General features: G+C 39.2%; 1 protein-coding gene across 8 annotated transcripts in view; it reads right to left on the bottom strand.

Moving 5' to 3' along the window:
* Positions 1-19688: 19688 nt before the first annotated feature.
* Positions 19689-27741, bottom strand: part of RBBP8 (RB binding protein 8, endonuclease) — a 38519-nt gene continuing 30466 nt past the window's right edge. For all 8 annotated transcript variants that reach the window (XM_026058626.1, XM_026058622.1, XM_026058623.1 and 5 more), the window contains 3 exons: positions 27198-27294; positions 22499-22640; positions 19689-19909 (listed from right to left, as the gene is read on the bottom strand). In XM_026058626.1, coding sequence (XP_025914411.1) covers positions 19812-19909; positions 22499-22640; positions 27198-27294 — 337 coding nt within the window. In that variant the 3' untranslated portion in view covers positions 19689-19811. The remainder of the gene's footprint in view (positions 19910-22498; positions 22641-27197; positions 27295-27741) is intronic.

Below are 27741 nucleotides of genomic sequence, written 5' to 3'. Positions count from 1 at the left end.
GTCTTCTTTCTGTAGCTTTCTGTGCTGTTCAATTGGGCTGTCCTCTCCAGGGCTTTCCCCCCTGCAGCTGAAATTTCCCCTGTACGCAATCTGAGAACACTAATACTTCACTTCAGTCCCAGAAAAGCTCTGTTTTAAGGACTTAGAGATGTCCTGTCCTTGTGATAGTTATGTGTGTGTGCTATAACAACCTAAAGTGAACTGGATGTGGTGTTGTTCCTTGGGTGTACTTGGTTATGAAGTCTCTCACTAGGCAAAAGGGTTGGGGTTTTTTGTCTGTTTTTATATTGTTTTGTTTGTGTTTTAATCATCATTTTTGGAGCCAAATTCTAAAGTCCATGCTTAGGGCCCCACATGGTCAAATTTTCATTAACACTTGATAGGGGGGAAAAAATCTCATCGGGACCTTAAGATCTGAACATAAGCAAACAATCTGTTATGGAGAAGTGGCAGGGGGAAAAGAAAATTGTGATGATTCAAGGCAACAATAGTTGCAACCTGAGATCATCATTTTCGCTAAGGCAGGGGGTAACAGCTGTCTGGTGATCAGAGGATTATATCTTCCTGCTGTTACTGGAGTGACCCTAAATAAAACCTTTAACGCCAGTGGGGCGGAGTGGCCAAGGAGCACAGCAGTGACTGGAGCAAATCCCCCTGCCACCCTTCGCGATGTTCCTGGAAGCTCCAACCCGTTTGGGGAGGCTTATGCCCTGCTGTCCTGCCTGTGCCCTCCCTCCCTGCTTGGGGGTTTCTGATGACAAGATTGGCTTTCCGGAGCCTTAATTAATCATCTACATTTATGCTATCATAGACAGTCCTGTATTTTGGTCAAAAAGCCATTGGATTCTGAAGCTTATGTTGTATTTATTAGATTTAAAAACACATGTTCTTCCACGAACACAGCATGAATGAATATTGGATTAACCTGACCTTTCAATTATAAATTTTCCGTAGTATATGATTCCCTGACAACTCCCGGTTGAATAATCTGTGTGTGTGTGTGTGTGAAGTGTGGCCTGACACCTGACACGACCTCCTTGCTCTGTGCCTCGTCACCAGAGAGGGCTTGAAGCTTCCCTTTGCATCGAGCCCTTGTTTCATAACCGCGCTCCCCTGCTCTTTGGAACCTGGGTTTCTCTGTTTGCTTAGTGCGCTGAATCCTGTTGAGATATTTCTCTATTTGATTTTGCTGTTAGCTTTGTCAGTGACTGAAATGGCCCAGGGTTGGTTTGTTCAAGGCTATTTTTCTGGAAGAGTCCGGGGACGGGTTTGTTATCCAAAAGTTGGGCTGTATTGCTGCGGGTGATTTTTGCCTCACTGTGCATTGCTCTTCAGCCGGGGCAGGCGGGACATTGTGTTTCTGTACAAGCTTAGTTCCGTTTCTCTGCCTGAATATCTGCTTCTTAGTCTGGYAAAATATTTTCCTAGTGGAAGATTTTTTTTCATTGAATTTTCATATCTGCAATTCCTAAACACAAATTATGTATTTTTTGAGGTCAGGGGAAATCAATTTAAAAAATGATCCTACAGTTATGTTGTGAATTAAGAACAGCATTTAGCCCTTGCTCCAACTACTCTCAGTTTTCAGAGCAGAAACAAGGACATAGAGTCCTGTTGCAGTGTAGCAGGTGACTCCCGTTCTTCCAGCAAAGATGAACTTGGTTTCCCCAACAAGCAATTTCCAGCTGTGCAACCTGCCTATGGGGGAGAGTCAGCCCAAAGGCTGGGTGCCCACCCTTGTGCTCCCCCTTAGTTCTTGAACCCCCCCGTAGTTCTTAGTTTTTTATATACATATAAAATAAACACACACACTATACATATGTGTGTGTGTATATATATAATATATACAAAATATATTAAAAAAGTATATACACATGTATATAGCCCCTTCCCCCCTCTCTCTTTCCTTCTACTCCCACAGTCCAAGCAGTTCCAGTGAGAGGATGACAACTTTCCGTTACAAATGCTTTTCCTGTGACTGTTTTTGTTTTTTAAGCCCGCCACATGAAAACAGACATAATATTTTCATTTTGTTTTTCTATAAATAAATAGAAATTTGACTTCCAGAATGTATTTTACTAGAGCAAGTAAAGTTGTTATAGGATTACTACCTTTTTAAAAAATACACTTTCCACCGCAAATTATGATTATGTGCAGATAAACTCATGCTTTAAAAAAAGACTGATTATGAAGTGAAAGGTCTATTACACAGTATTCACTTACAGCAGCTTTCATTTCTCTCTTCCTTACCAGGGTTGGTATTTGCTCCTTTAGATATTTGTACCTCAAATCAATATTTTAGCATCTTTTTGTTATGTTCTTTTAAAGGCGTTATTAAAGATTGATCTTAATTTTCATAGATCCAAACCTATGGCTAAAGCTGTGTTAGTGTCAAGTGCAGAACCAGGGAGACGAAAAAGAGCTCTTCCTCCCCTACCCTGCCCAATCCAGTTAGTGAAAACTGATGCACAGACATGTGCTGGCAGCAGAGCTGCTCGGGGGATTTGATCTTCCTCAGAGGCATAATGGCAGAAGATTGCATTCCCTGGGGATTTCTCACGGAGAGAGTCTATGCACTTAATGCTAGCTCAGCTGGCGGAAAGCAGCAGTGCTCAGAGCTTTGCGTCGGCAGCATATTCTGTAGGGAGGAAACCACCTCTCTCCTCTMCTGCTGACCCTCGTCCTGCCTCCTGAGGTCACACTGGGACATCCAGGGAGTTCACAAGCAAGTACTGATGCCATTAATTTAAAATACAATAGCAAGGCCTGGTTCTGCTGCCCTGCGCCTTTTCTTTGGCTTGAAGTTGCTGCTGGATGTATAATTCATTCCCATGCAGGCAAACCTGCCTGAAGGAGATGGGACCTGGGTGGGACTTAATATTGCCCAAGACTTCACTTGCCGGGAGTAAGCATTGCTCAGGCAGCCCTGCAATAAACAGAAGGACAATCTCAACAGAGTCTAAAAGGAAAATGTCAATATATTTCCTTTAATGCCCAGCACAGAAAGCTCATTACCAAGTCGGAGCTTTAGGCGGCTCTGAGCCACAAGCCTCCGGCAGGGCGCAGGATGCTCCTGGCCCTCGCCATTGGGTGTACAGGATGGCCATGTCTCAAGGATGGGCCCACCAGGAATAGAGATATTTTGCTCACTGGTACTTCCAGGGTGGTACCTGCTTATTGCACAGAGGAATAAGCCTTCCTCTGCAACAGGAGGAGACCTCTCTTGGGTTTCTCCTGGGCCTTCCCTCACGCTACATCTGCACCTGGTCCACACAAACTGGAAACAAACAGATTAAATGGGCACCATTTACCACAGCTTGTCTCATCTGAACCTGGCAGGAGAACAGATGATATGATGTTCCTAGAGCGTCTTGTGGAAATTGGTAGTGGGGAGCACAGCTAGCCAAGGCAGCTGACTCGCACGGCGGTTTCTGGGCTCCACTTCGAGATCTTCTGGGGCTTCTTCTGGGCTCATCGGAGGGTTTCTGGGGATGCCTTGTGGGACACCAGGGTGCCTGCTGCGGCAGCTTGAACTCATTACGTTAGCTCTTCTGCTCAAATAAGGTGATTTTTGATTTTTTTCACAGTCTAATGGGCAACATTAATGTTTCCAGTTAAGCTGCCTTGCCTTGGTCACCTGGTTATTTCAGCCATCTGATTTTAATTTCCCCAAATATTTACAAGCGAATACTAGACTAACTAAGGAGAGGTTTTGGTTCAGTGCTGCCTCATAAAAGTAGTTCTCCAGTGCCCATTATTAGCATGAGTTACTTTAAATAGCACTCCAGTGCTATTAAAAGTCTGTTTCTATTTGTTGTGTGTGAAGATAAAATGATGATGAACTCTGTGTTTTTTGCAGAACTTCCATTAGGACATCCAGGAGGTCAAGACAAGGTCAGGACTGCCCAGTTGCAGATCAAGTCCATGTTCAATAGAGAAAATTAAATCAGACCATGATAAAATTGTTAGACAACTAAACCTGTTTCCTTTTGTGAAGCTTTTGTTGTATGCTTGCTGTGGTTATGGCTCCCTAAAGACTGCAACATGTTGGCCATATAAACTCATCATAGTAAGGCTCACTGATATCAATGGGTAATTTTCTTTCCTCTTCTGAATTAAGCTTATAGCGAGTGTTCCCAAGCTCCTATGGTACATTCATAGAAAAGATAATTTTGTTCAACCATGCTCAGAAATATGTCCATACTCCATGTCTCTGTTAAATTTGCTTCTGCCCCAGCTTTTTCATTTTTGCTGAGAAAGATAAGTGGCACACTTAGGGCTGCAGCTCCAGTAACTGAGCTCTATGGTGAATCTTTCTAAAACAGTACATCCCATGTCCCACCAAAAGCACCAGACCTCCTGAATGTGCCTGGATAAGCTGTGTAGTCTTTCAAATATTTCAAACCTGAACTATTCTGTCATTCTGTGATTCTTCCATAAAGTGTGGCCAGATAATACTTTCTGAATTTTCTGAGCTTAAGCTAGGCTTAATCTGTTGATCTTTGTGAGGCCCTGAGAGACTGCTGTATAACTTCCATAGAAATGCCAATTATTAATGTTTTTAACTAACACTTGAGCTGAAAGGTTTTCCAAACAATGGTCCCGGTCACCAGGAAGAGACTTTTCAATAGGAACGTAGGCTGTTTTCTACAGCTATGGTGGATATCTATTGAGTGGAAAGTTGTGGCATAAATAAGTTAAAAACACAATATACTGTTACATGCCCTTCTGTGCCCTGAAAAGGATATGCAGCGCTATAAACTGCTGCATCCCTCTCGCATTCTGCACCAGCCCTTTTCTCTCCTGAAACAGCATCTGGAAAACAAATAAATCAGAGAATGCTTAGACAAATTCATGGATGATAGAGCCATCAGTGGCTATCAAACACAATGGTCCGGACACAACCTCTGATGCGTGAAAGCTCTGAACTGTTGGAAGCTGGGAGGATATGCTATGGGAAGAATTGCTTGCTATACTTTCTCCTCGTCTTTTTTATACTCTTTCTTTAAGTCGCTGCTCTGATTTGGGGGGCCTCTACTCTGCCCTGAGTAGATGTGCTAGTCTTCTCATGGCTACCTTTTAAGACATATGGACCAAGTCTTGAAGCTACTGCTCAATTTAAAATTCCAGTACTGGGGAAAGGGAAGCTTCTTCAGGATTTGGCCCTGAATGAAGATGATTTTCCATGTACCATGCAAGAATGCTCAGTGTCCTGATGTGGAATTGGCTTGGGGTCAGATGGTGCCTGCTCCTCCTCAAGCACTGACCATTTTGCATACGGGTCACTGTATTGGTCACTCACTTTGAAATGAATTGTTTATTTCCTTGGTATATGCTTCAGAGATCCCTGCTCCAGAAATGTCTATAACAGTGAGCAAGCAGGGCAAATATTAGGTGGAGGCTAGAGAGAGATCCTTGCTCCTCTTCTTAAGCCATGCACAGTTAGAGTCTTGCAGCTCAAGCACAGAGGACACTATACACACCTGATTTCACCCAGATCTTTCCACCACCTTAGTGTCTTTTCTACACTTGAGTAGTCATTGGCACTGGAGCAGGACTGAGTCCTATAGAAATGCCTCTGGGTCCCAGCTCTGCAACGTGCAAAGCAGATGGGAGTCTGTGTTTGGTCCCTTCTTGCTGAGACGGATCTCCGCACCTTGACCCCACACGGGGAACAGAGCCTGGGCTCACCTCATACACACAGCCAAGGGAGCCAGCAGCGACAGCTTAATCTAGCAGAAGTTTGCAGTGCAGTAGAAGCCTAATCAGGGCAGTGCAGTACATGTGTGATTTTCTGATTTGCGTGCTTGCCCTTACTGCGACAACTGATGCTCATTTTCACATGCTGTCAAACGTTCAGTGCTGTTAAACTTTGGGAAGAGGAATCAGTGGTTTAGGGCATGGATTTCTTCTTTGTTACCTCCCATTTCCCAGCTGATCTAATCCTTTGGGCTCTGCAACTTTACCCTATGGAGGAGGGGTAACATTGGAGGTGTCCCAGGAGTCCAGGCTACTTTCTCCTCTTTGGTCACCTTGGAAGCTGTATGTGCCTGCCTATCTCTGTACAGCACCTTTTTTCCTTCCCTCCCTGGTCTCCTGTGAGCCACAGACCCCATGTTCATGGTGGCTCTGCTGTGTTAGGGAACTTATCTGAGGAGTGCAAATTGCAAGCCTCGTTGGGGGGAGAAATGAGGGACCATGAGACTTTTCCTTTCCTCATTCCTAGTGAAGAGAAACCATGCAAGGTAAAAGTGCTCTGGCTTCAGGGACGGGACCAGGGATGTGGGCACAAGCCAGAGCTCTGTGGAGATGGGCATCTTGGAAAAAGGCAGCAGTGGGCTGAGTTGTGTATAGCACTGCAGAAGGGGGCAAAAGACTTATAACACGGTGGGACTGGCATCTGACAGTGTTGTTCTCGGCTGTGAGTGTTTCTATATTGTACTACCTTGGAACTGGTGTATTACCCAATCTTACTGCATTACGACATTCAGATTGCTATGTTCCTTCAAGATTTAATCGTTTGCTCATCATGAGGCTTTTGGGTGCAATTAAATCCTACCTCACATCCTTCTGGGAGCAGGAAATATCAGTGGGGCTGAAAAGTGGTCTCCGCTTAGGGACAGTCAAGTTGAGATGTGCTCTATGGTCCTACTTGTACAGGTCTCAGATGCAGAAGGTGTTCCTGCTTTGCAGTAGCGATGGCCACACTTGCGTGTGGGCAGATAGATGTTAGTGCGATGTGATGCAAACAGAGATGGATGCCTGGCCCCCATCCCACGAGCAGGGATCTGACTGAGGGAGCTTTCTGCCTGCGGAAACACCTGCAGGAGCAGGAGCAAACAGGAGATGACAATACAGAGAAAGAGGAGGCCCAGTGATGTTGGCTGCTCAGCTTGAAACATCACCAGGTAAACCCCAAGCTTGTCAGCAAGCACACCTCCAAAGTGGCCTACCAGAAGTGAATTGTTTATTACCTCCTTTTTTTTTTTAATTTTGCCATCCCCTAATTTTCTCTCATGGAATGCATTAGAAATCAGGATACCATACCCTTCTTCTCCCCTAGGGCTGCAGCTGAACTGCTCAGTACAGGAGTATGTCACAGCCACAGCTGTGAGTGCATCTCCCAGTGACAGCACTGCCAATGCATAGCATAAAAAAAGGTTCGGAAAGTTAATTTACAGGGGATGTGGAGAGTGTGGCTAGCTCTTCACACTTACTGGTGCTTGCAGAATGAAAATGGCTCATCTGGGACCAAAAGGCAGACAAATGAATTAGGCTGAACTAGTTGCATGGTGTAATTTGTTTTCCTGGTGAAAGGATATGAGCATCACCTGTAATGTTTGCCATCTCTGCTCACTCAGTCAGTGGATCGGTTGCCTACCCTGACAGTCATCCTAGGGTGTGCTGAGATGATGTTTCCACTTGATATGACGTCTCAGGCATTTTAAAGGATCTGAGGAATTTTAAAGGGTTTGCATGCTTTCCATCTCTCTGCTTTCCCAGGAAGATTTTTCCTGCGCTTGTTTATGGCTTTGATACTCAGAGCAAACAGATGCTTGTTTAGAAACAGGTCAAAGTTCCTGGACTTGTAGGAAATACAGTCGTCTGCCCTATTTTCCACTGTTTAGTACCCAAAGCTAAGCATGTAAGCTGTCCCCGTGAATAACCTGAGCAGCTCCCCCATTCAGGGCACAGCCTCGTTGCTCATGCTGAGAAATCTCTCGCATGGCATAAGCAGTAGGAGACCATCTGTGCAAGAGCTGTAGAAGCTTATGTAAATATTGCTGCTTTGGAGCTGTCATTTAGAAGGTCCTGGGCTAAATGATTTATTAGTATGCTCAGCACTGAAGCTGAGAGGGTTCTTCTCAGGTTGGCTTTTATCACTGACACCTCCTTATGGGGTCTCACTTACTGGAAAATTCCTAGTAAGTGGATAGTGGCAGGGATCTGCAGCCCCAGGTCACGTAACTGATGAACTGGTGCAGAAGTTGTGTAACCCTTGCAGCATGAGCAAACGAAACCCACAGGCATGGTCATCCTGGAGGCCTGGCCCGAGCTAAATCTGATGGGAAAAGTTCCAGCGTTCACACTCACTGCAACTCAAAGTTTCTCGCTCCATAATTTCTTTCTATTATTTCTGCATAGGAGCTGTTAGAGGTTGTCAGCATAGCAATCAGGAGTGACTTCCCCCTTTCCAGCTCTCTGAAGAGCACGGCTCCGGCAGGAGCCAGGCCGGGGGCTCATGTCTCTGACGGGGTTACTGGGATGTCCCCGCCACCGTTGTGCCTCTGTGCTCCTCTGCATGTGTGGAGATGAGCCTCGTAGCACATAGCCTAACAATATTAGATCTGCAGTGTGGAAACCTTCTTGACCTCCCAGGTCATTGTGGGGTCTTTGCATGCTTTTGCTTAAATAGAAGCAGGATTTTACACCACCTTTTGATTGTAGGGGCTAAAGCTTTAGCAATGCAACAACTGTGGGCTTGGTGATGAGATCATGACCCTTGAAAGAACTACAGCAGTGAAAATGGGAAAGTGGATTGGTTTGAAAATTCAAATATCTAAATGCACAAACAAAAGTAGAAAGAGAAAGAGCTTGAAAGAGCTGTCAGTAGGGCAGGAAAGTCTTGAAGAAATTTCATACATGTAAATTTATCAAACCTCCTTGATACAGTTATACACAGACCACTTCTGAGCAATAAATGAGTCTCTACAACCTCAAAGCTTTAAAAAATTAAATAGGCTAGTGAGTGGGCTCATCTACTAGAACAGCTCACAAATCCTCCCTGGAAAACTCTTCCCTGTGGCATCAGTCATAATAAAAGAACTTTAGATCTTTTATGATGTATCTTTTTTCCCTTTCATAAGTATGACAGATCTGAAGAACTGCAGATAGTCTGTGCGAGGTCTGCAGGGACAACAACCACTGAAATAATCACAATATTTTTTTTTTTTACCTTTTGTTCCTGTTATTTTTCTACTTGTGTGATTTATTCTTGATTAGTATGTAGCATAAATATATTTAAAAAATGTAGCTCCCTCAGCCTAACTAGTAAAAAAATACAGAAGAAGAGGCAACTAAGGTTTAAAATATAGCAAGACAATTTGAAACATTTGATTCAACAGTCACCAAACCTTTATTGTGTGGTGGCTCAAGGGACACCACTATAGTTGGGGTTAATCCAGATTAGTCAGTTTTGAAATTGGCTATAGAACAGGACAGGATCTTACAAGAGGATTTTGCCCATCCTTATATTAATGTGCTCCTAAAATTCTGGGGAATTGGTGAATATTTTCCCAAAAGATGCCCTCAGTATTGCTTGCCCTCTGCCAGTGACCCAACCTAGAGCCCAGCTTTTTGAAATGAGATGGGAATTACAGCRCCTTGCTTTTTAATTGCTCGGCTTCATCATCTTTCAGAGCACCTTGAGTCTTGTACCCTTTGAAACAAAATCCCCTTTTGGAAGCATTTCAAGTTATCTACCAAAAGCCTGAATCCGGAATTGTGAGATATGGGGAATTGTTGAGGAAAATATTTTACCAAGGAGAAAGCAGCCAATGGCCTTGGACAGGCAATCCCATGCAGTAACACAGGCTACAGATATTAGTTTTGTTCCTGAAAAGGTCTGTAAGTGCAGGACTTGGGAGAGTTGACTAGATTTGGAAGAAGCGTGCAAGCTTCAGGGGATGTGAAAGATATTAAACTATGATGGTTTATTTATAAATTACCTGACTCTTCGTAGATCGTGAATATGCCACAGAAGTATTTGCGAGTCCGGGGATCAATTCTAGTAGGTTCAGCTGACAAAATCCAGTGCGGCAGGCAGCGCGGCGGGCAGAAATGAGGGAACAGACGCCCTAAAACATGGCCCTCCTGGGAGACTGTTACTTCGCAAGTGCCAACAGCACTGCTGGCTTCATGTTGTCCTTTCACTTTTGGGAAGTTTTGGGTCCCCGATGTCCCCAGCTGTGCCCGGGAGCAGCTTGGGTCAGTGTGGGTGAGCATCAATGGGACTSGGCTGGTTTGTCTCCTTGCAGGTTTCCCTTCTGGGCTCCTTGAATTTGGGAGTAGACAGTGATGAAGGGACTTAGTTAACACGCTCTTTAAGGARAACAGGGTGGTAACTCTGGGCAGCAAATTAAAACAATAGAAAAAAAAGACCATTTGATTTTGGGAGACTAGAGCAAATCATGTAACTGTACATTGAAGGGAGTTTCCCCTAACAGAATGATTCAGTGCTTATTGCAGCTCGTGGGTCTCTTTGCCCAGTGCAAAAATGGTGATTGTGGATTATGGGGACATGGGTGAGAGCCCCTAGAGTAGGTCAAGTCAAGCTTACACAACCATTTGGAAAATTCATTTGCAATCTCTTGGTAATAAATGGCTTAATTCCTAGTGTTCATTTTCTCATGTCCTTCCTAATTCAATCTCAGGGTAAACAGATTCTTCAGAAGTTTTCTTCTGAGCAAGCCCATGAAATCCTTTTTTATATATACTGAATTGGAAACAGTTTTCTTCACAAGGGGAAATATATTTTTAAACACTTTCAGTGCTAGTTCATATTTGCTTTAAGGAATATAAATACCATTATAAATGAATCCCTTTCTGTGGGGAAATATATATATATGCAGTAATTTTAAACAGCTGGCACAGCCTGGAGACCATCAATATTGTATACAGAAAAATCTTTTGAAAAGTATTGATCACTTCAGTCAATCAATTATGACATCTCAGTTTACATAATGCTACAGCAGAACTGTATGGTCACTTAACAGCTTGACAAAATTTTCACAGAAGTCTTCCTTATTTTTTCTGTAGAGAGAAAGAGCCACAACAAAGTCATGATGAATGCAGTCGTGGTGCGTCTTGTCAGCAAGCACCACTAAGCCAAGGCTCCCCCTCAATGATGCTCTCCGGTAACTAAGGAAGGAAATGTAGGAGATCAGACGTACAGGCAATTCTTTTCTCTGGGATGGATAACACCTTTCAAGAGTCACTAAGAAAATACTCTGTGTCAATACTCAGCGGTTGAGAAATGAAAGATTTTTTTGTTTAAACTCCCCTTTAACAGTTAACTCTTTCAACACAGGTTTGAGAAGAAGAGAATTATATTTCTGACAATTTCATGTGATTTTCCTCTGTAGACTGAGAGAGAAGTGGCAGGAAGTATGGTTAAAACCTTTTTATATTTCTTTTTTTCCTGCTTAAGTGTCAAATTATTAGGACTAGATGTCAAAAGTTCCATTGGTTTGTCTGAATGATCTGCCAATCATTTAATAATTTATTAACTATTATTAGAGTGCATTGGCAGGCTAGCAAACTGAAAAGTATTCAGTTGATAACCAGTAAGCAACACACCCAAGAAATGCCTATAGAGAGCACAGTGATTTGAGAGAGGATGTCAGGATGAGTTTGAGTTTCTTGTCTGCTTCTATTAATTTGTCAGTAATGATATAAACTGAATTGCGTTAGGACAGACTGAAATCCTTCAGCAAATTTAATATTTCAAAAATTATTTTTTAGATGTAATTTTGTGGAAAATTTTGACTTTTTATTCCAAAGTGGAATGCTAATATAATTAGAGCGACTGGATGTTCCCATGGAATAGAACTAGTAAAGTGACATTTCTGATTTGCTTCTGATTAGGACCAGTGTCTTGGTTCTTATTATATTCATCGTTACATGTGTGTGATAGAGTACCTGTGATTTTGCAAACTGACTTAAGTGAAAGTAAACTTGAATTAAAATATTTATCTCTTCTAAGACATCTGTTCAAAATTAAAAGAGTTTCAGCTCATTATCTGATACATGTTATCCAAGATACTGCTAGCATTTTTTTCATTTTATGCTTCTTTTCAATTGCAACTTAAATTCCCATGCTCTCTGAAATAGTTAGTCATTAGGAATGTCATTACAAAGACTGTATTTAATCTCTCTATCTTTTCCCACAACTGATTTACCCAAGGGTACAAGTAAAGCACATGTAACAGATTCCCAAAGGTCCGAAAATTATCATTTATTCCCCATCTAGCTTTTTTTCAATCTCACTTCATTTAACACCATTCTAAAAAGACTCATTGGATTGGCAATTTTGACTGTGAGGTACTGGGTAGCGTCTACCACCCCATGGATTTAAGCTGAAAAATGGAACTGGATTTTGTCTCCTCTGCTTCGTGTTTCAAGTGTGCCTGATCCACACTGTAGTTTCCTGTCTGTGTCTACAGCCTTTGGAGTACACACATATAATGTTCTTTTCTCTTCTATTAGTATGCTATTTTCTAGAGCCATCTCCATAGGAAAACACTGACTAAATATAAACAATGTGAGCTAAGGTATTAAGTCAGTGAAAATGAATTTATTCAAAACAGTAATTACCTAACTGTAAATAATTTGGGCTGAATTTGAAATAGGTAAAAAAATCAAAGACTCAACTGATTTCTATTCCAAAATTTAAAGTCCTATGGTAAGAACATCAAGGATGTCCTATGTAGACTACTGAGAAATAAGGAGATGAAAAAAGGGAGTTCTCCTGCATTTACAAATCTTGGTTAAAATGATATTCATTCTCATAAAGTAGTTGAAATGTATTGATATCTTTCATCACCACATCAAAGTGAGAAGAAGGGTGGTGGAATAGAGGTAGACCCAGCACTCTTCCCATCATTACTTTTGGAGATATTTTGCTCATTTTTTTTATGTGAATGTCTCTTATGTACCACCTGATTGTATTTAAGTCTTATATCGTACATTGTCTGGCTCCAAACATAGCCACTTATTAGTGTAGAAAGCATTTACAAAATGAGAGTGTTCTGATCTGGTAGGATATTCTATTTTAAGGACATGTCTTTATGGTAAATACATGCTTTTAGCTTAAATCAGCTTTCCCTTCTGTAATGAAAAACTTCTCTCCCATGACTCCCTCGAGCTCCAAATAATTTGCATAACTGGATGTTAAAAAGGAGCCTGGCCTGTAAATTAAACTCTGATAGCCTTGTTCACCCTGCAGCAGGAATGCAGAAAAAAACCACCCATGGCCAAATGGTCCTCAAATGTCCTTCTCAAAATTCCTATTTGGCAGGGGTGTCTCCCACAATAGTCACTGCTGGGGGAGACCTTTCTGTCCTTCAGCAGAGAATTGCAGAGCCTCTCTTCACAGCGAATGTCATGGAGTACGTCCCAGCCATCTGGGAGCCCATGTGGTACTGCTGTGATGATGTTTGTACCTAAAGCAGGTACCCCGGATGCCAAATATCTAGCCATAAGAGTATCTTAGAGATATGCTAAAGAGGAGAGGTAGACCTCTCCTCTATTAAGTTACCTTTTAAATGGACCTCTTAAATAGGCCTCTCCTCTATATTAAAAAGGGTGGGAGAAGGAAGACACATTGCAACCCAAGAAAAATCTCATATTTATATGATCATCAAGGGGAAAAGAGATTTATCTGTATTTATAGCAGCTGTAATTTCAAACTTCATGGTCAAAAAGCATTGTGTATTTTTATATTACATCCTTGTTCTAAAACATAGTGCTCACACAACCGTGAAGTTCAACCCAAGCTATGCTGACACACCACTTTGTAATCTGTATAACAATTCACAGAAGACAACACTGTTTATATTGTCTACAGCACATCATTTTTCCATGTGCTGGACACACAGGAAGACAAATTGTCCTCCAAGACTGCACGCAAAGTGCAGACGAGAAACAAGAGGAATTCTGGCGCTTTGCATTTCTTTTTATCCCATGAAACTGTTCTAAAGGGGCATMAAGCAGCTCCAGTCCATCTTCCCTCAAGCTGAACTTTGGGCTTATTTCTGCACTGTCTTGCTGCCTCCCTTGGGTAGTCAGCTGTTCATATGTGTACACAGAGACTGCTTATGTTAATTTTATACTCATTCTGTGCAGGAGCAAGGCAAAGAGTGAATCTGTTCAGACCGAGCAGTCTGTCTGTACTAGTACCTGCAAAAGAAAGGTATCATGGTTCCTTCTTCCAAATTTTCCATAACTGATTTGTTCAAATACAACATAAACCCTTTCTTTGAGGACTGGGGCTGAGGAGGTCAGGCTGATTTTATTACTGATTATTTCTAAGAAGAAGAGTCCACTGATACCCCATGATGTATCTACGGCTAGCACCTCACCACCATCTTCTCTCTCTGCTCTTCTCATTTTACAAAAAAAATAATTTTGTTCTCTTGTACCCTGTTTTTTGACAGAAGTTTCCATTAATCAGCAGGCAGACATTGTCTTTCTGCTTTATTAAGGACATGCCATGAATTCTTCCTGCTTGAGAAAGGCAAAGCTCAAAACACAACTAATTAAAAGTCAAGATGGCCTTGTGGGCAGTAAAGGAAATGTGGCCTGCCTATGGACTTTTGAATAATAATCCATCTAACTCGTGCTCCAAGCAGCCCAAGAAACACCGCTTATGAAGAAGAGCTTGCTTTTGGGGCTGAGACCTGTTCGTGGGTAGGACAGATAGTGCCCTGCACATGCTTAAGTTGTCAGTTGCCATCTTTATGTTCTTGGGAACGACCAGCTTCAGATCTGTACCATCCTCGGGCCCATACCAGTATCTTAATGTCACAAACTTGAATATATGCTAAGAATAACTAATAACACAGAGGCGACACTCTCTGTACTCCAGAAGAAGCTTTGGTGAAACTGCAGATCCAAGTTAAGAAAAGATGACTTCCAGAAACCACTTCAACCCATTCCAATGGGTGCAGTTTTTTATGACGTCAAATAGATCGTTTTTTTAGATATTATTGTCTCTTTGGGGATCATTACTCTGACAGATTCTAGTAAACAGAGGTGGGATGAGGCTATTATGTGAAGGTCAAGTCTTTAAATCCCAGTCATTGCTAATGTGGTAGCATTATATACCTATATATAATTCATATTCAAATTAATATATAATTCATTTAATTGGGTTTTAAAAAGATGCACAGATCCTAGCATTAATTACCCAAAGTTTTTCCTTAATTCATAAAGGCAACAGACAGACACATCTGAATCCGAATTCATTGTCACAGGCAACAACAGGAAACTAAAGGATAGTTGCAGCTGTCCTGGTTGGAGACACAGAGAGACAGACAGACACGTGGCAGGTATGACTCAACAGGTACTGCTATTCAAAGATTTCCATTTGCATGCTTCTACCATCCTAATACACTTGAAGAAATGTTTCCCCCTCTCTCAACTTATGAGTATTTAAACAATTAGCTCATAAACACTGTCCCAGTCTCCTCCAGATATACGTTAACCCACTTTAGCTTGCAGTTTATACCTGGAATTCCCTTTCTTGTGTTCACTGCTTACAGCTCACCATGAGGAACATGGTTCACCCCTCCAACCGTGGAGCTGACTGGGATGACAAAGTGCTGCCATTGAATAAAGAGGGCCAGGATGGCCAATGCTCCTTCTGACAGTAACAGTCTTTAAGTTAACCTTTAGCGGACTTTCTTTACTTGGGTTTGACTGGCTCTCTTTCTTCCTCCTTTTCATCTGGGCAAAAAATATACATTATTGCAAGGATATGATAAAAATATAGGCAAGCTGCAGTTAGAAATTGCAATTAGAAATCATTGCAATCAGAAATTTGTAACTGAATTTCTAAAATCTATTAATTTCAGCTTTATTTTTGTACATAAAAAGTTTCTCGGACTTCTAGTATTTCTTTAGGAATTTCTCTTTAAAAAGGAAATCATAGTCTATCTCATCTATTCTCTTTCTGTTCTTGTTTCTGTATGATTTTTTAAATTGTCTGATCTTTTAYGTGTCAAGATGAAATCTGGTTCTGAGTAGTGAAATATTTTTTGTGGCAGTAGAACAAGATCTTAGAAAAAGATCTAAATTTTTAAAGGTCACTGAAGTCAAAAAATTGGCTAACTGAAGTGGAAATAGTTCTTATGCTGTATTACTTGTAAAAACAGTTACTTACTGCCCTCTAGTGGAGTAGTACTATCCTCACAGACACTAACTGCCTTTCAAAAATATGTGTATAGATAATTCATTTGACGGTAGGCTGTTCACATTTATGTACTGAGAACCTCTGCAGATTCTCTTTTGTATTTTTCATTTGAAACAGTAGCGAACACTGGAGTAAGTAGAAGTTACTATCAAATGGCAGAGCCTAAATAATGGTACATTTCAACAATTCAAGCGTTGCAGCAACACAGCTGGGGCACAGGCTACTTGCTGCCCATTTGGTGACAGAACTCTTAACCTATTTGTAGGCTGACAGATGCAGACCAAAAATTGGGGTGCATCACATGTCAAAAGTGAAATGATATCTCAAATAGTAAGATTCTCTAGCAAATGTACTGTGGAATTTTGGCAATATCAAGAACCTAATGAAGCTAAGTATGGCCACGCTGAGAGAGACATACTGAAACACAGATACTTCCTCCACGATACTCTCCCGGCTTCCAGTAAACTAAACTTTAGGCACTCCTGAGTCAGAGATAGTATCCTTAGCACATCCTTGATGACTTCTTTCTGCCATATATTTATATGTTTTTTAACTTGCCTAAGCTTTTGGTATCCATAATATCCTGCAGCAGTTCCGTGGTATAACCCATGGGTGGATTATGCAGGAAAAGGCTCTGTTTTGCTTCTAATTGAACCTGCTACCTGAAGTCCCTTAGTGAGCAATCCTTCCATTTACTGTTTCCACATTTCATGACTATCATCTATCATAACCCTCTCCTGTGCCTCCTTTTCAGACTGATTCTTACCTTCTGCTTTGCAAAACCTCCCCTCTGGCACTCTTTTCTATATTCTATATTTTAGTCCTATTGGTGTCTCTTTTACAGTGAATAATTTAGCCAACTTTCCTACTTTGTCCTCCAACCCTTCTCAAAACACTTATAAAACAGGTTGAATACAACAGGTCCTAGGAGAATTCCACTATAATTTCCTCCCACTGTGGCGATTTGACTGTACCTATTCCCCCTCCCTGCCCCCCCAGTCCTTTAAGTAGGCATAACCTATGAGAGGACCTTTCTTTTTATACCATGACATGCTGGCTCTACTACAAGCATCAGACAAACCACTCTTGGACACCTTTGAAGACTCCAAAAGTCTAGAGGCATGACTTGCCTTCAAAAAGTCATGTTGACTCTTCCCCTTGTATTTATCCATATGTCTGCAAATCTTGTTTAATAAGAGTTAGCTCACCATTTCCAATGCTCCATAAAACTAATCAGGCTGAAGCTCCGCCAAGCTCCTTGGAGTCCTTTTTAAAAGCTGATGGAAGAATTGTCACTTTCTACTCCTTGAACATCAAGGCTGTTTTAAGCAACAAGGTCCAGGCTATAGTTAGGTTAGCAGTTTCCTTCTGACTTTTGAATCCCAGGGAATACCTTCCAGTACCAGCAGCTTTGCTGACACTCATCTCATTGACCTTTTCTGCCATTTCAGTTTGCAACAGCTCCCCTGACCCTCCCTGCAAAGAAAAGTTCTTAAGCACTTCTGTAATGAACATCAGTTTAAAAATTCCAACTTTTCTTGACGCCTTATCTTGAAATGTTCCCATTACATTTTGCTCATTTACTCTACCAACTCAATGTAAGGTTTGCTATTTCTGATACTTTTAAGAGGAGGATTTATAATTAATTCTAATTCTTTAGGAAACTCTTCCTCTCCCAGGTGTATACGTATAACCTRCTTTATAATGGATTTTACATTTGATGTGTTCACAATGCATCTCTACTTTCCTTCTGTGGGCCTAAATGCTACTTTTTAAAGGCTTTCTTTACTTAAATGCAGCCTCCAGCCTATTTTATTTGTCACTTTACAGTCTTTTTTTGGTGGATATACATTTATTCAGAGCATCTCATTGTTGCTTTTTAGCAGTGTGCAAGATACCTGCAAGAATTTTACCTTTTTGGCAGCCAGGTTTCTAATTTTCAGGAAACCAGGATTACCTTTGCATTTGTTCTTTAATTAATTGCCCCGAGAAACAGACATTTACAGTGGCTAAACATTTAGTGTCAGCATGCTTCAGTATACATGGAAGCAACTGAAGATTTCTGTCATTATTTGGCTTTCTGCCTGTGCTATTCCTTAGGATACTCATATGAAATGCTAAAGGAAATCAATAGCCTAAGCAGAGAGGATGGTGGCAATGACTAGTGATATACCTTCTGTTTTTCTGCAAAGCCTATGATCCTAAGAGGATTTTGTATTACTTAGTGGTACAGTTAAATTAGCCTAAGGTTTTTTTTAAAGCATATGCAAAAACCTCTCCTCCAGCATAGCCTACTGTCACTTAAGTACATATTTTTTTAATATGTATGTGAAATGTGAAAATGTTTGTATACTTTATATTATTTTGGTTTAAGTCACTTAAATAGTTGCCTGCTTTATGATCTCTGTTTAAACAGAATTCTCATTGGTTGAGACTCTCCCTGGCTACACACTGCTTGAACATATTATTCTATTCCTACATATAAGGATAAAGAGTTTTATTACTTCATGCTTTGGAGGATACAGCAGCCTAAAACGTATGCTTTTGCACCAGGATCAGAGTGGCAGGATTAAACTGGAGGACTAAAGAAAAATCATGCCCCCAGGCATACTGGTGGAAAAAGAGGTAGGAAAAAGGGGGGGGGGGGRAAAACAGAAGTGGAAAAGTTTCCTACAAACACTATACATAAAAAAGCATATTACATTATACCCTCACAGCGTTATTTTGTAATAATAAGAGTTCCTGAAAATGGTCTTGCTTTTCATTTAATTAAGCCTTTTCATATCACCAAAAAAGCACAGAGTGGACCTGCTGTGAAGGAGAACAGCTTGAACTTTCAAGAAAGCTGGGCCTTACCTGGGATTACTTCTTTCAAATATCTTCTAACAATCTTTGGCCTGCCTGTGTAAAAGCATTGCCCTGCCCGGTCATGCTGTATGTTCTTACTATCCATATGCCAGYAGGAAACTACCTATACTTCTCCTTGCTACCATGAACTCATTAAAAATGCCTCTAGAGAATGCCTTGTAATCTAGTGGACAGCACTGGTCATCACCTAGTAAAACCCCAAGCATAGCCGTCATCCAGATTTAAAAGAAAATGCTTATTTCCATATCAATAAATGACACATAGTAACTGAATACAAATAGATCCAAAATTAAAAAAAAAAAAAAGAAAAAAAGGAAAAAAATGGATATTCTAATTTAAATGCTGAGTAAAATGTGGTGCTACATATTTAACACCAAAAGTTTAAGAAAGACGCTTAGACTGAATGATTTTTATACCTCCAAACTATTAACAGTTGATACCTTTCATATTAAATACATTTTTATTACAAGTAGGTATAACAATTACTGCCAAGAGAGGAAGGCTATATATATATATATATATATATATATATAAAAATCCAGTGCAAAATGCAAGCACCCTACAAAATCTGCATTTCTGTTCCCATTGACAGGCAACATTTAGACCTTGCATGAGCAACTGTGATCTTGGGGACTTCAAAGCAGTTACTCACTGACACAAAGTTTAGATAGGAATTGCTAGAATTTAGCTGTTGACTTCAAAGAAAGAAAAATGGGAGACTCACTGTCTGACAGGTGCAAAAATCAATATGAAATGTATTAATAAAAATATGAAACAAACATACATTAAATAGTTTTGCTTCCTGGTACATACTTCAGATTTTCAAAAGAATTTTATAAAATTTACGTACTTAATGAAATGATTTATTGTTGTAGAAAACAAAGTTCTTTATTTCAAGTTTATATTAACTATAAATATCTAAGGACAGGAAGGATATCCCTCAGGTTGGCGTGCTGTATTTCTCCATCACTTATGTCTTCTGTTCTTTGCCTTTTGGAGAAAACATTACAGCATAAGGCTGCCGTCTCTTTGGACGCTGACAGGGAGCAAGGTCCTCTTTAATGTATCCTTAAAAGAATGAGAGCAAATCTGATGTAAGAAATACAACATAGAAACACACAACTTCTGTTTCATTTTTTTATTTACTCTCAAAAAAAATTTGACTTTTTTTTTTTCTTTTGGCAAATGGTTCTCACTTGAGAAAAAGTTAGAGATACCAGGGTGCATTAGACAGAATCTATCATAAATGAAAATATTTAGTTGCTTTCCAGTAAATGACTGCATAGTAATGCAACACAAACAAATAATATTGAAGCTACAGAGGAGAAGAGAGACTATGAACTGTTCATCTAGTCAAAGCAAAATTGCATGTTTCATTCTTTACTATAAAAGATTTTCTAAGAGTAAAAAATATAAAATTACTGCAAGCTGAGTTGCTTAATAAAAATCACTTCCTAAAATGTATTCTCTAGTCTTTCACAGGAAGCTTTAGGCACATGTGCCTTATGGGTCTAAATAATACAGCCCTCTGTTTTAAGAACATTCTTTCTTTATTAAAGACTCTGTCCATCTGGAAAAAGCCAAACAGTAACCTACAACTCAAACACACCTTGAACTGCTCTCTGATAAGAAAAATGTGTAGAAAATTTCCATAACATGCTCAACTTAGCTAACACTGACAGTAAGCAGAAATTTTATGCAAATCAGTTACAGCATCTGGCTTTTGTCAAATCCTTACTGTTTATCAGTGCTAACATCTGCTGAAGTAAGAATAGTAGAGTTGTACTTCATAGTTGGAAAAGAGCTTTCTGTTCAACTCTCAATTATTTAAAATACAATTGCTTCAAGATACCATTAAGAGACAGAAAATACATCCCCTGCACCCCACTATTTCTGAGTGAGAACTGCAATTGCTTGTCATGCTGTATGTACATCTTCCCTCTCTGTTTTCTGATTTCTTGTTGTACTCTTGTATAATATGGCCTTTGCCAAGAGAGGGGAGATCTAAAGTCTGCCTCTGATATCCTGCTGAGGACTGCAAACAACCCAACAGCTGTTGCTTTAGCAGAACAATGAGGCAGCTATGACACTAGTTTTAACAAGGTTGCAAGCAGATTCCAGACGGGTGGTAACAATCTCCCTAACAGGTTATCTTTATCCCTTGAAGTTATAAATGGACATGGCTTGTTCAGACCAGCTTTCTCATTGGCTGCAACGGGAAAAGGCAACCAGGCTGGAAAAGGAAGTACTGTGATTTGGTCTTCTTGGAAGGGATAATGATCAAGTTCCAGAGAAGGCTCCAGGGTGTTGAGATTTCTCCCTCTCTATCTTGTTGTCTAAGGTGAAGAAGTAATGGATTAGAAATCCTTAATCAAGCCCTGCCTAACTGCATACACAAGAGAGAAAACAGGTAACTCACTGAGGAAGTGGCAGTTCAGCAGCACTCCTGTGGTGCAGGCTAGCTGGATGGAAGGATTTCATTTTCCACACATGGTTCCAGGCAGAATTTAAGGCAAAGAACGAACCATTTCCTGCAGCCTAACCAAGCCCAAGGGTGCTTAACAGCCTAGTAACTAGCGTAAACCCTTGCAGCGGATATTTAATGAAGGGGAACTTAACTAAGGCTTCAACAGGAAATCTGACCCCCACAATGGGAAAGGCTTAAAATTCTGAATCCCATGTTTGAAATGCTTTTATTCCTTGGAACCACAGGTTCAAATTTAAATGAACTCAACTCAGTACAACTTGATTAAAACTCATTATACAACTCATACTGCTTATATAAGCCTCAAAAAAAAAAAAAGATATCTGTTCTGAAAGATTATTAAGGATGATATTGTAGCACTACCACACAAGAACACATACATGACCCTAGCTAAATTTTCCTATGCCTGACCTGAAACTATAGAATAGAGAAAAATAAGCAAAGATCAATATTTCATAACTAACAACATACACTTTAATATACAAGTRACTCAAAGAGAGTTCACCTAGGACTCCTTACATATGAATTTCACATCTTCTGAAGAACATCCATACAGTATAGTATAAACTCAGGAGGTTTTAAAGTCATTAGGAATAAAACTTAGTTTTATTCCAAGCTCCAGAGGCTTCAGAAAAATTATTTATGGAAAGAACAATCTTCTCTGTGAAGAGGAGTCAAAAAAACAGCTTCTGAGTTTCACTAATAGCCAGGGTGTATGTATTAAGGACTACTTATTCACACCCTATTCTCAACCTTTCCATTATTATGTGATACTAGGGAGCTCTAAAGATCCAGACAAAGATCAACAATGCTACCTGTCCGTCTTCAGCAAGCACCATCTCTCAGCCTTTGCCTCTTAAAGTGTCAACCTAGTTCTTGCTTTGGTTCAAAGACAAGTAGGGTTTTAATTAAATTCTCTGAAAACCTCAATTATTTCCACCTTCTCTATCTAGGCTCTGAGAAAAGCCTCCTTATAATCCCTCCTCCTTTGTGTTCTAGGAGCTGCTGAAAAAGGCAGTATTTGTTCAAAGTAATGATTGCTGATAGGTAACTGGAGCTCAACAGAACTGTGTGAGAAAGGCTGCTTTATGAAATACAGATAATTTCAGGAGTCCATTTTAGAAAGAATCAGCTGCAAGAGAAGTGCTTTATAAGCCATTTTATGCACAAACCTCTTTCCACACAAGTTTGGGTGGAAGGAAATCCAACCTCCCAGAAATTTTCAGGTGTACTTGGAGGAATGTAGCGAAATCTATGTCTTGAACAGGAAGCTAGTTTCTTTTCTCTCTCTTCTGCTGGAATGTCTGCATAATACTAAATGTTAGAAAATAAAAATTCTAAGTTAACAAATTCATACATAACGAGTAACTGCATTACACAATGAAACTATCAATCACTTTTTATTAACATAGTTATCTAAATACGTTGGTGAGAATAGCCAAGAGTAAAGATGTGTTATCTGGCCATTATCCTAAAAGTTTACGGAACTGACAGATTAAGTATAACCCTACAGTGTCTTGTTTGTTAGATTTATATCTTTTAACATAACATAGGTACTAAGTTTATGCATGTGTATAATTACTTACGTCAAAAGTTCCAGTGATTGATTTTATAAAGCTAAATAGCATAGGGGTTGAAATAGATGGGAATTTTATAATGAAGAGTCTAAACTTTAGTATTTGCAAATAAAATAGAAAAAAATGAAAAACCATGCTACAAAAATCTATGCTACAAAATTCTTCAGTGTCTAAATTTACAGTATTTACAGCAAACAAGTCAAAATGCTTCCTGGTTCATTACCCTCAAATTAGGAGTGTGAAAAGAGCTAGTTAAACATATGCTGACTGACACTGGGATTCCAGGAACTATCTGCCAGCTGGGGATTCTCCAGAGTATGTAAGTAAACTGGCTACCCACTCTCTTATCTGTCAGCTGTGCTGGAGGCTGCACTGAGAAAAGTGTATACTCTGCAGGCTTCTTTGCAGGGTGGTTCCCATGTGTAGCATCACAAAAAGACATTTTTTAGTGCAGTTTTCTAGTGTTTTAGACTGTGATTCTAGTTAGCATCTCCCCAAAATAGCAATTTGGAACCTACATATTATAAAGTACTGAAGTATTTTCAAAGCTGAATGCACTATTTGATTCAAGTGGCAAGCTGAAAATCCCAGTCTGGATTGCACAAGAAACCTGGCCCTCATAAAAGTAATAAAACAATTCTACCAAAGTAATACAGTATTGTGATCCAGAGAGGCAAACTACAGTTTCAAACCTCAGTCAGCTAACAAGTGATCTAGAGTGGGGATTACGAAAGGAGCAGAACATTTGTGTCAGAGTTTACTTTACTACCTGTCTCCATCTACTGGTAGAAGGTTCACAGAAAGCCTACTTATTTGGAATATTCAAGTGGACCAATAGATTGCTTTTTCCTTAATAGATGACAGGTGAAGTATAAAATAGGCATAAAAATCCTGTTCCCCGAGACAGTGATATATATACATATATAGATAGATAGTGGATGGATGGACAGACATGTACATACACACACTGATGTTTGTTTAGATAATAGAGTAATCACAATCGGGGGGGGGAAACATGACAAAGCTGCATGAAATGGGAAGAAAGGKGGGRGGTTTTTTTTTTTTTTTTTTTTTTAATTTTAATGTTTCTGTAGGCTACAGGAAGTGTAGCTCTGCCTGAAACTGAGGTAAATTTTCTTCCCCCAAGAAAGTAATGCAAATTTCTTGTCTCATTACAAAGTTTGACACCAGAACATATTTTCCTCTAAAAGCCCTCATTAGTACAGGAATTTTAATCTAACATGTAGGTTTCTCTGAAGAACAGAGATTCAGTTTGTTAGCAGGTTGTATCCAAGATACGAGATTACTGGTCTGTCTTCTACAAAGTCCTGGTACGTAGGGTAGAATGAACTGCCAGTTCCATAGAAAGCAGTCAGGAATGGTTATGAGCCCCTAGTAAAAGGTTCTACAAAATATTTGTGCACTAAGCCCACTACAGCCCCAACAGTAGAACCCCTTTCAGTTAGTGAATGTGGACAAACTTAGTTTGAAAGTGTTTGCCACTGTTTTATACAATGTTCCCTCAAACAGGAAAAAACCCAGGGCCTAGACCAGAACTTTTCAAGTGGACATCAGTGGTTACTGAACTGGACTTCAGAGACCAGCCGGAAAAATGTCTGTGGCACCAAGTTGAAGATCTAGAGATTGATGAGAGAAGTGAAATAGGTAATTATCATCTAAGTACACATCAGTTTCCACTGATAACGTTTAAAAATGACAGGGTGTTAAGTCAACAGAATTAACTGTAAAAATTCTGCAGTACATAATTAAACCAGCCAGATTAACAGCCAAGTTTTATTGAAGGATAATTAGCAGTAGGCTTTACGTTTGTCCTTCAGACAGCTTGGAATTCTAGAAAACAGCTTGTTAAAAATCTGCAGTGCTGCATTCTTTCTTTAGACTTAAAAAAAAAAAAGTTATGATTGGTGGGGAATTTTATGGATCAAACAATGAAAATACACAATAAAGTTTTGCAGGAACAGAAAATAAAAAGATAAATCAATAACCAACCTAAATAATTATTCAATAGAAATCAAAAAGCCACTGTTTTTTATTTTGGCTCCTTTAGAAATATATTGGCATTGACAGAGAATGAAAGAGTTACATATGTCTGCTAAACAGAAAAGAAAAAAGAACTGTCAGACATTTTCTAGTCTTTTGAATGATGATCAGATCGAGATCAGAGAAGTATTAACATTGATCTCTCTATCCACAGCACTTACAATCCCCCAAACATTCAAGCTATGTTCCTCCATATGTGAAAAGATATGGAAAATCCCATCCTGCAGGACCTTCTTTGTAAAGAACTGTTTACAGAGCTCTACATTTACTTGGAGTCTCAAGAAGATAACAGATCCTTAAAATGTTCTTTTCATTAGTTCAGTGCATCAAAGTCACTTAAGAGAGTCATTTCTGTAATCTAATTGTACATAAAGACATCTGATTCTTCTACTTATTTAAAGTCTAGCTAGATTGAATATTCACATTAACAAATGTTCCTTTTACAAGCTACCAGTAACTCCTGCATATAATCTTTCTCTGATTGCGTCAAAGTCATTAGACAAAACATAACAAGACTTCTTATCAGAGGTTCTATGCAGTAAAGTGAATGAGATGCTTCCACAAAGTTTTAAGATGAGGATGTAAAGGACTTAAATATCATTTTGCTAAGCAAGTACAGAAGTCAAATCTCTCACTCTTAGAATGAAAAGTAACTCCCGTACACCCCCAAAATACACTGCTTGCAGTGCCTTGCCAGAAGCAATTTACTGATTTCTATCCACTCCCTAAATATTTCCTCAGACTTTAGAGACTTTTCAAAACCATATGGCTAATAAGTAAGCCAAGATGTTTTAAACATCATTTATGCTTTGTCTAATACTCCCCTCTTCCATAAGCATTTCATTCAAAGCTAGTTTTCTTATGGTGTAATGATACAGCCAAGCATTCCATACATTCTGAGAAATTTGTCTTGAATGGCCTATCGTTTCTAAAGCTTAATGTAGAAATCTAGTATTGTAAAACAGAGGCTATAAATGTTTCCAAATACCATGGTTACCATTTAATTAACTTGCCAGAAGGTGAGAAGAACTGGATTTGCTGAGAGATCTATAGCTTGCAGAGACAGGAAATTAAAATAGTTAAGACACAACACTTGGCCAGAGAAATAGACTGAAGTATTTTTTTTAATCCTGTTTTCTTTCAAACTCTCTAAATTAAACATATTTTTAAAAATGGTATTTATAGTTGACTGTAAAACTTAATAATTTGCATTTAATGAGTTTTATCAGGACAATTTTTCAGGAACATGCTTTTATTCAAAATACATTCCAATAAATGTCTTCAGCTAACTAAATGTGACAACTATAAAATGAATAGCAGAAGAATCTAAGAAAAATGTTGGTTCTAAATAGGTATGGAAATTAAGTGAAAAGGCTCCAGAGGGAATCCGTTATTCAGTCATTAATCCACACTTCTGGAATGTCATAATGTATTAGATCATAGCCTAATTAACTCCAGGCTGCAAGTCTATTAATGACCAAATTAAACATATTCTTATTACATAGGTAGTAATCTCAATATTCTATATCTGTACAAAGTATCTGAATGCAGTTTAGTAATTTGAAAGACAGGAAAGACTTGCTAGAGTAATAAAAGGGAAACTTGTAATGCAAAACCTAAAATCTCATTATATATATATATATAAAAAATATGCACATACATACATACACACACTTTTTTTTAAAATCTGTAAATATTTTTGTATGCATTTGCACATATATACACATTGGCATCTATGCCGGTGYGGCTATCTGAAAATACAGACACCCCAGAACACAAGAAACAAAACAAAACGACGACATATAGGAACAATGGTTGCACTGGTTAAGATGGCTGGAGAAGACAAAAAGCTTTCCTAATTCAGCAGCTGTAAATTTTAGTAAAGCTTTTGAGCTAATGTTTAGAGCCTTGCAAATCATTCTTTGACTAGCTTATATATATATATATATATATATATATATTTTAAAATAATGAAAATCTTACTGGATCCATGATGTGAGAAGTTTCTATCTTCAAACAGATGTAAGAAAAAAAATCAAGACATTCCAAGTTATTTGCAGTTACTACAGTTAAAAAAAAACTTAATAAACAGCCTAGTAAACAGCATTTACTTCTTTGCTACTGTATGTACTGATGATGATGCAACCGTATTCCTAATTTCAACAGCATTTTAGAACTTTGATAGTAGCAGAGTTAAAATGCAAGAGTGACCAAAATTTAGAGCACTACTTACTATTTCACATTCCTTACAAGTATGGCCCAGCAATTTTCTTCTTTCTTCCTTCTTTCGAATTACCTCAATATGAGGGAAATCTAACACAGTATTCTTTCTGAAAAGCAAAAATGTTTTCACATGATAGTAGATCTATTTCCTTTACAAGTCTGGAAAATTTCTTTTTTTAGAACACAATGAAGGAGAGTCTTAAGAAAAGAAAAAAAAGAAAAAAAAAATTCACAAAATACCTGCAATATCCAACCACTCTCCATTTCACATCTGAACAAGACTATTTTTATAAGCAAAACAGTTCCAGGATTTTTTTTAATGTAATATAGTATTTTATACAGATGTGTGTCTCAGATTTTGATGGCTTTTCATAGGGCTAAAATACTTACTACRTCTAATTTACTCAAAAGTAAATCTTTTTTAGTTTAAAAAAAAACTTATTTTGCCTGGAACAGAAGTTCTTGCAATGATTTCTGAAAGAGGAATGTATTTTGGGGATCTAACAGATTGTTTTCAACTTTGTGTTTTCTTTTTCAAAACTGCACTAGAAAAA

The sequence above is a fragment of the Apteryx rowi genome, unplaced genomic scaffold (assembly GCF_003343035.1).
Source record: "Apteryx rowi isolate R43461 unplaced genomic scaffold, aptRow1 scaffold_149, whole genome shotgun sequence".
NCBI classification, from domain to species: domain Eukaryota; kingdom Metazoa; phylum Chordata; class Aves; order Apterygiformes; family Apterygidae; genus Apteryx; species Apteryx rowi.
The sequence above is the reverse complement of the archived record's forward strand: the minus strand, read 5'-3'. Positions and strand labels throughout refer to the sequence as shown.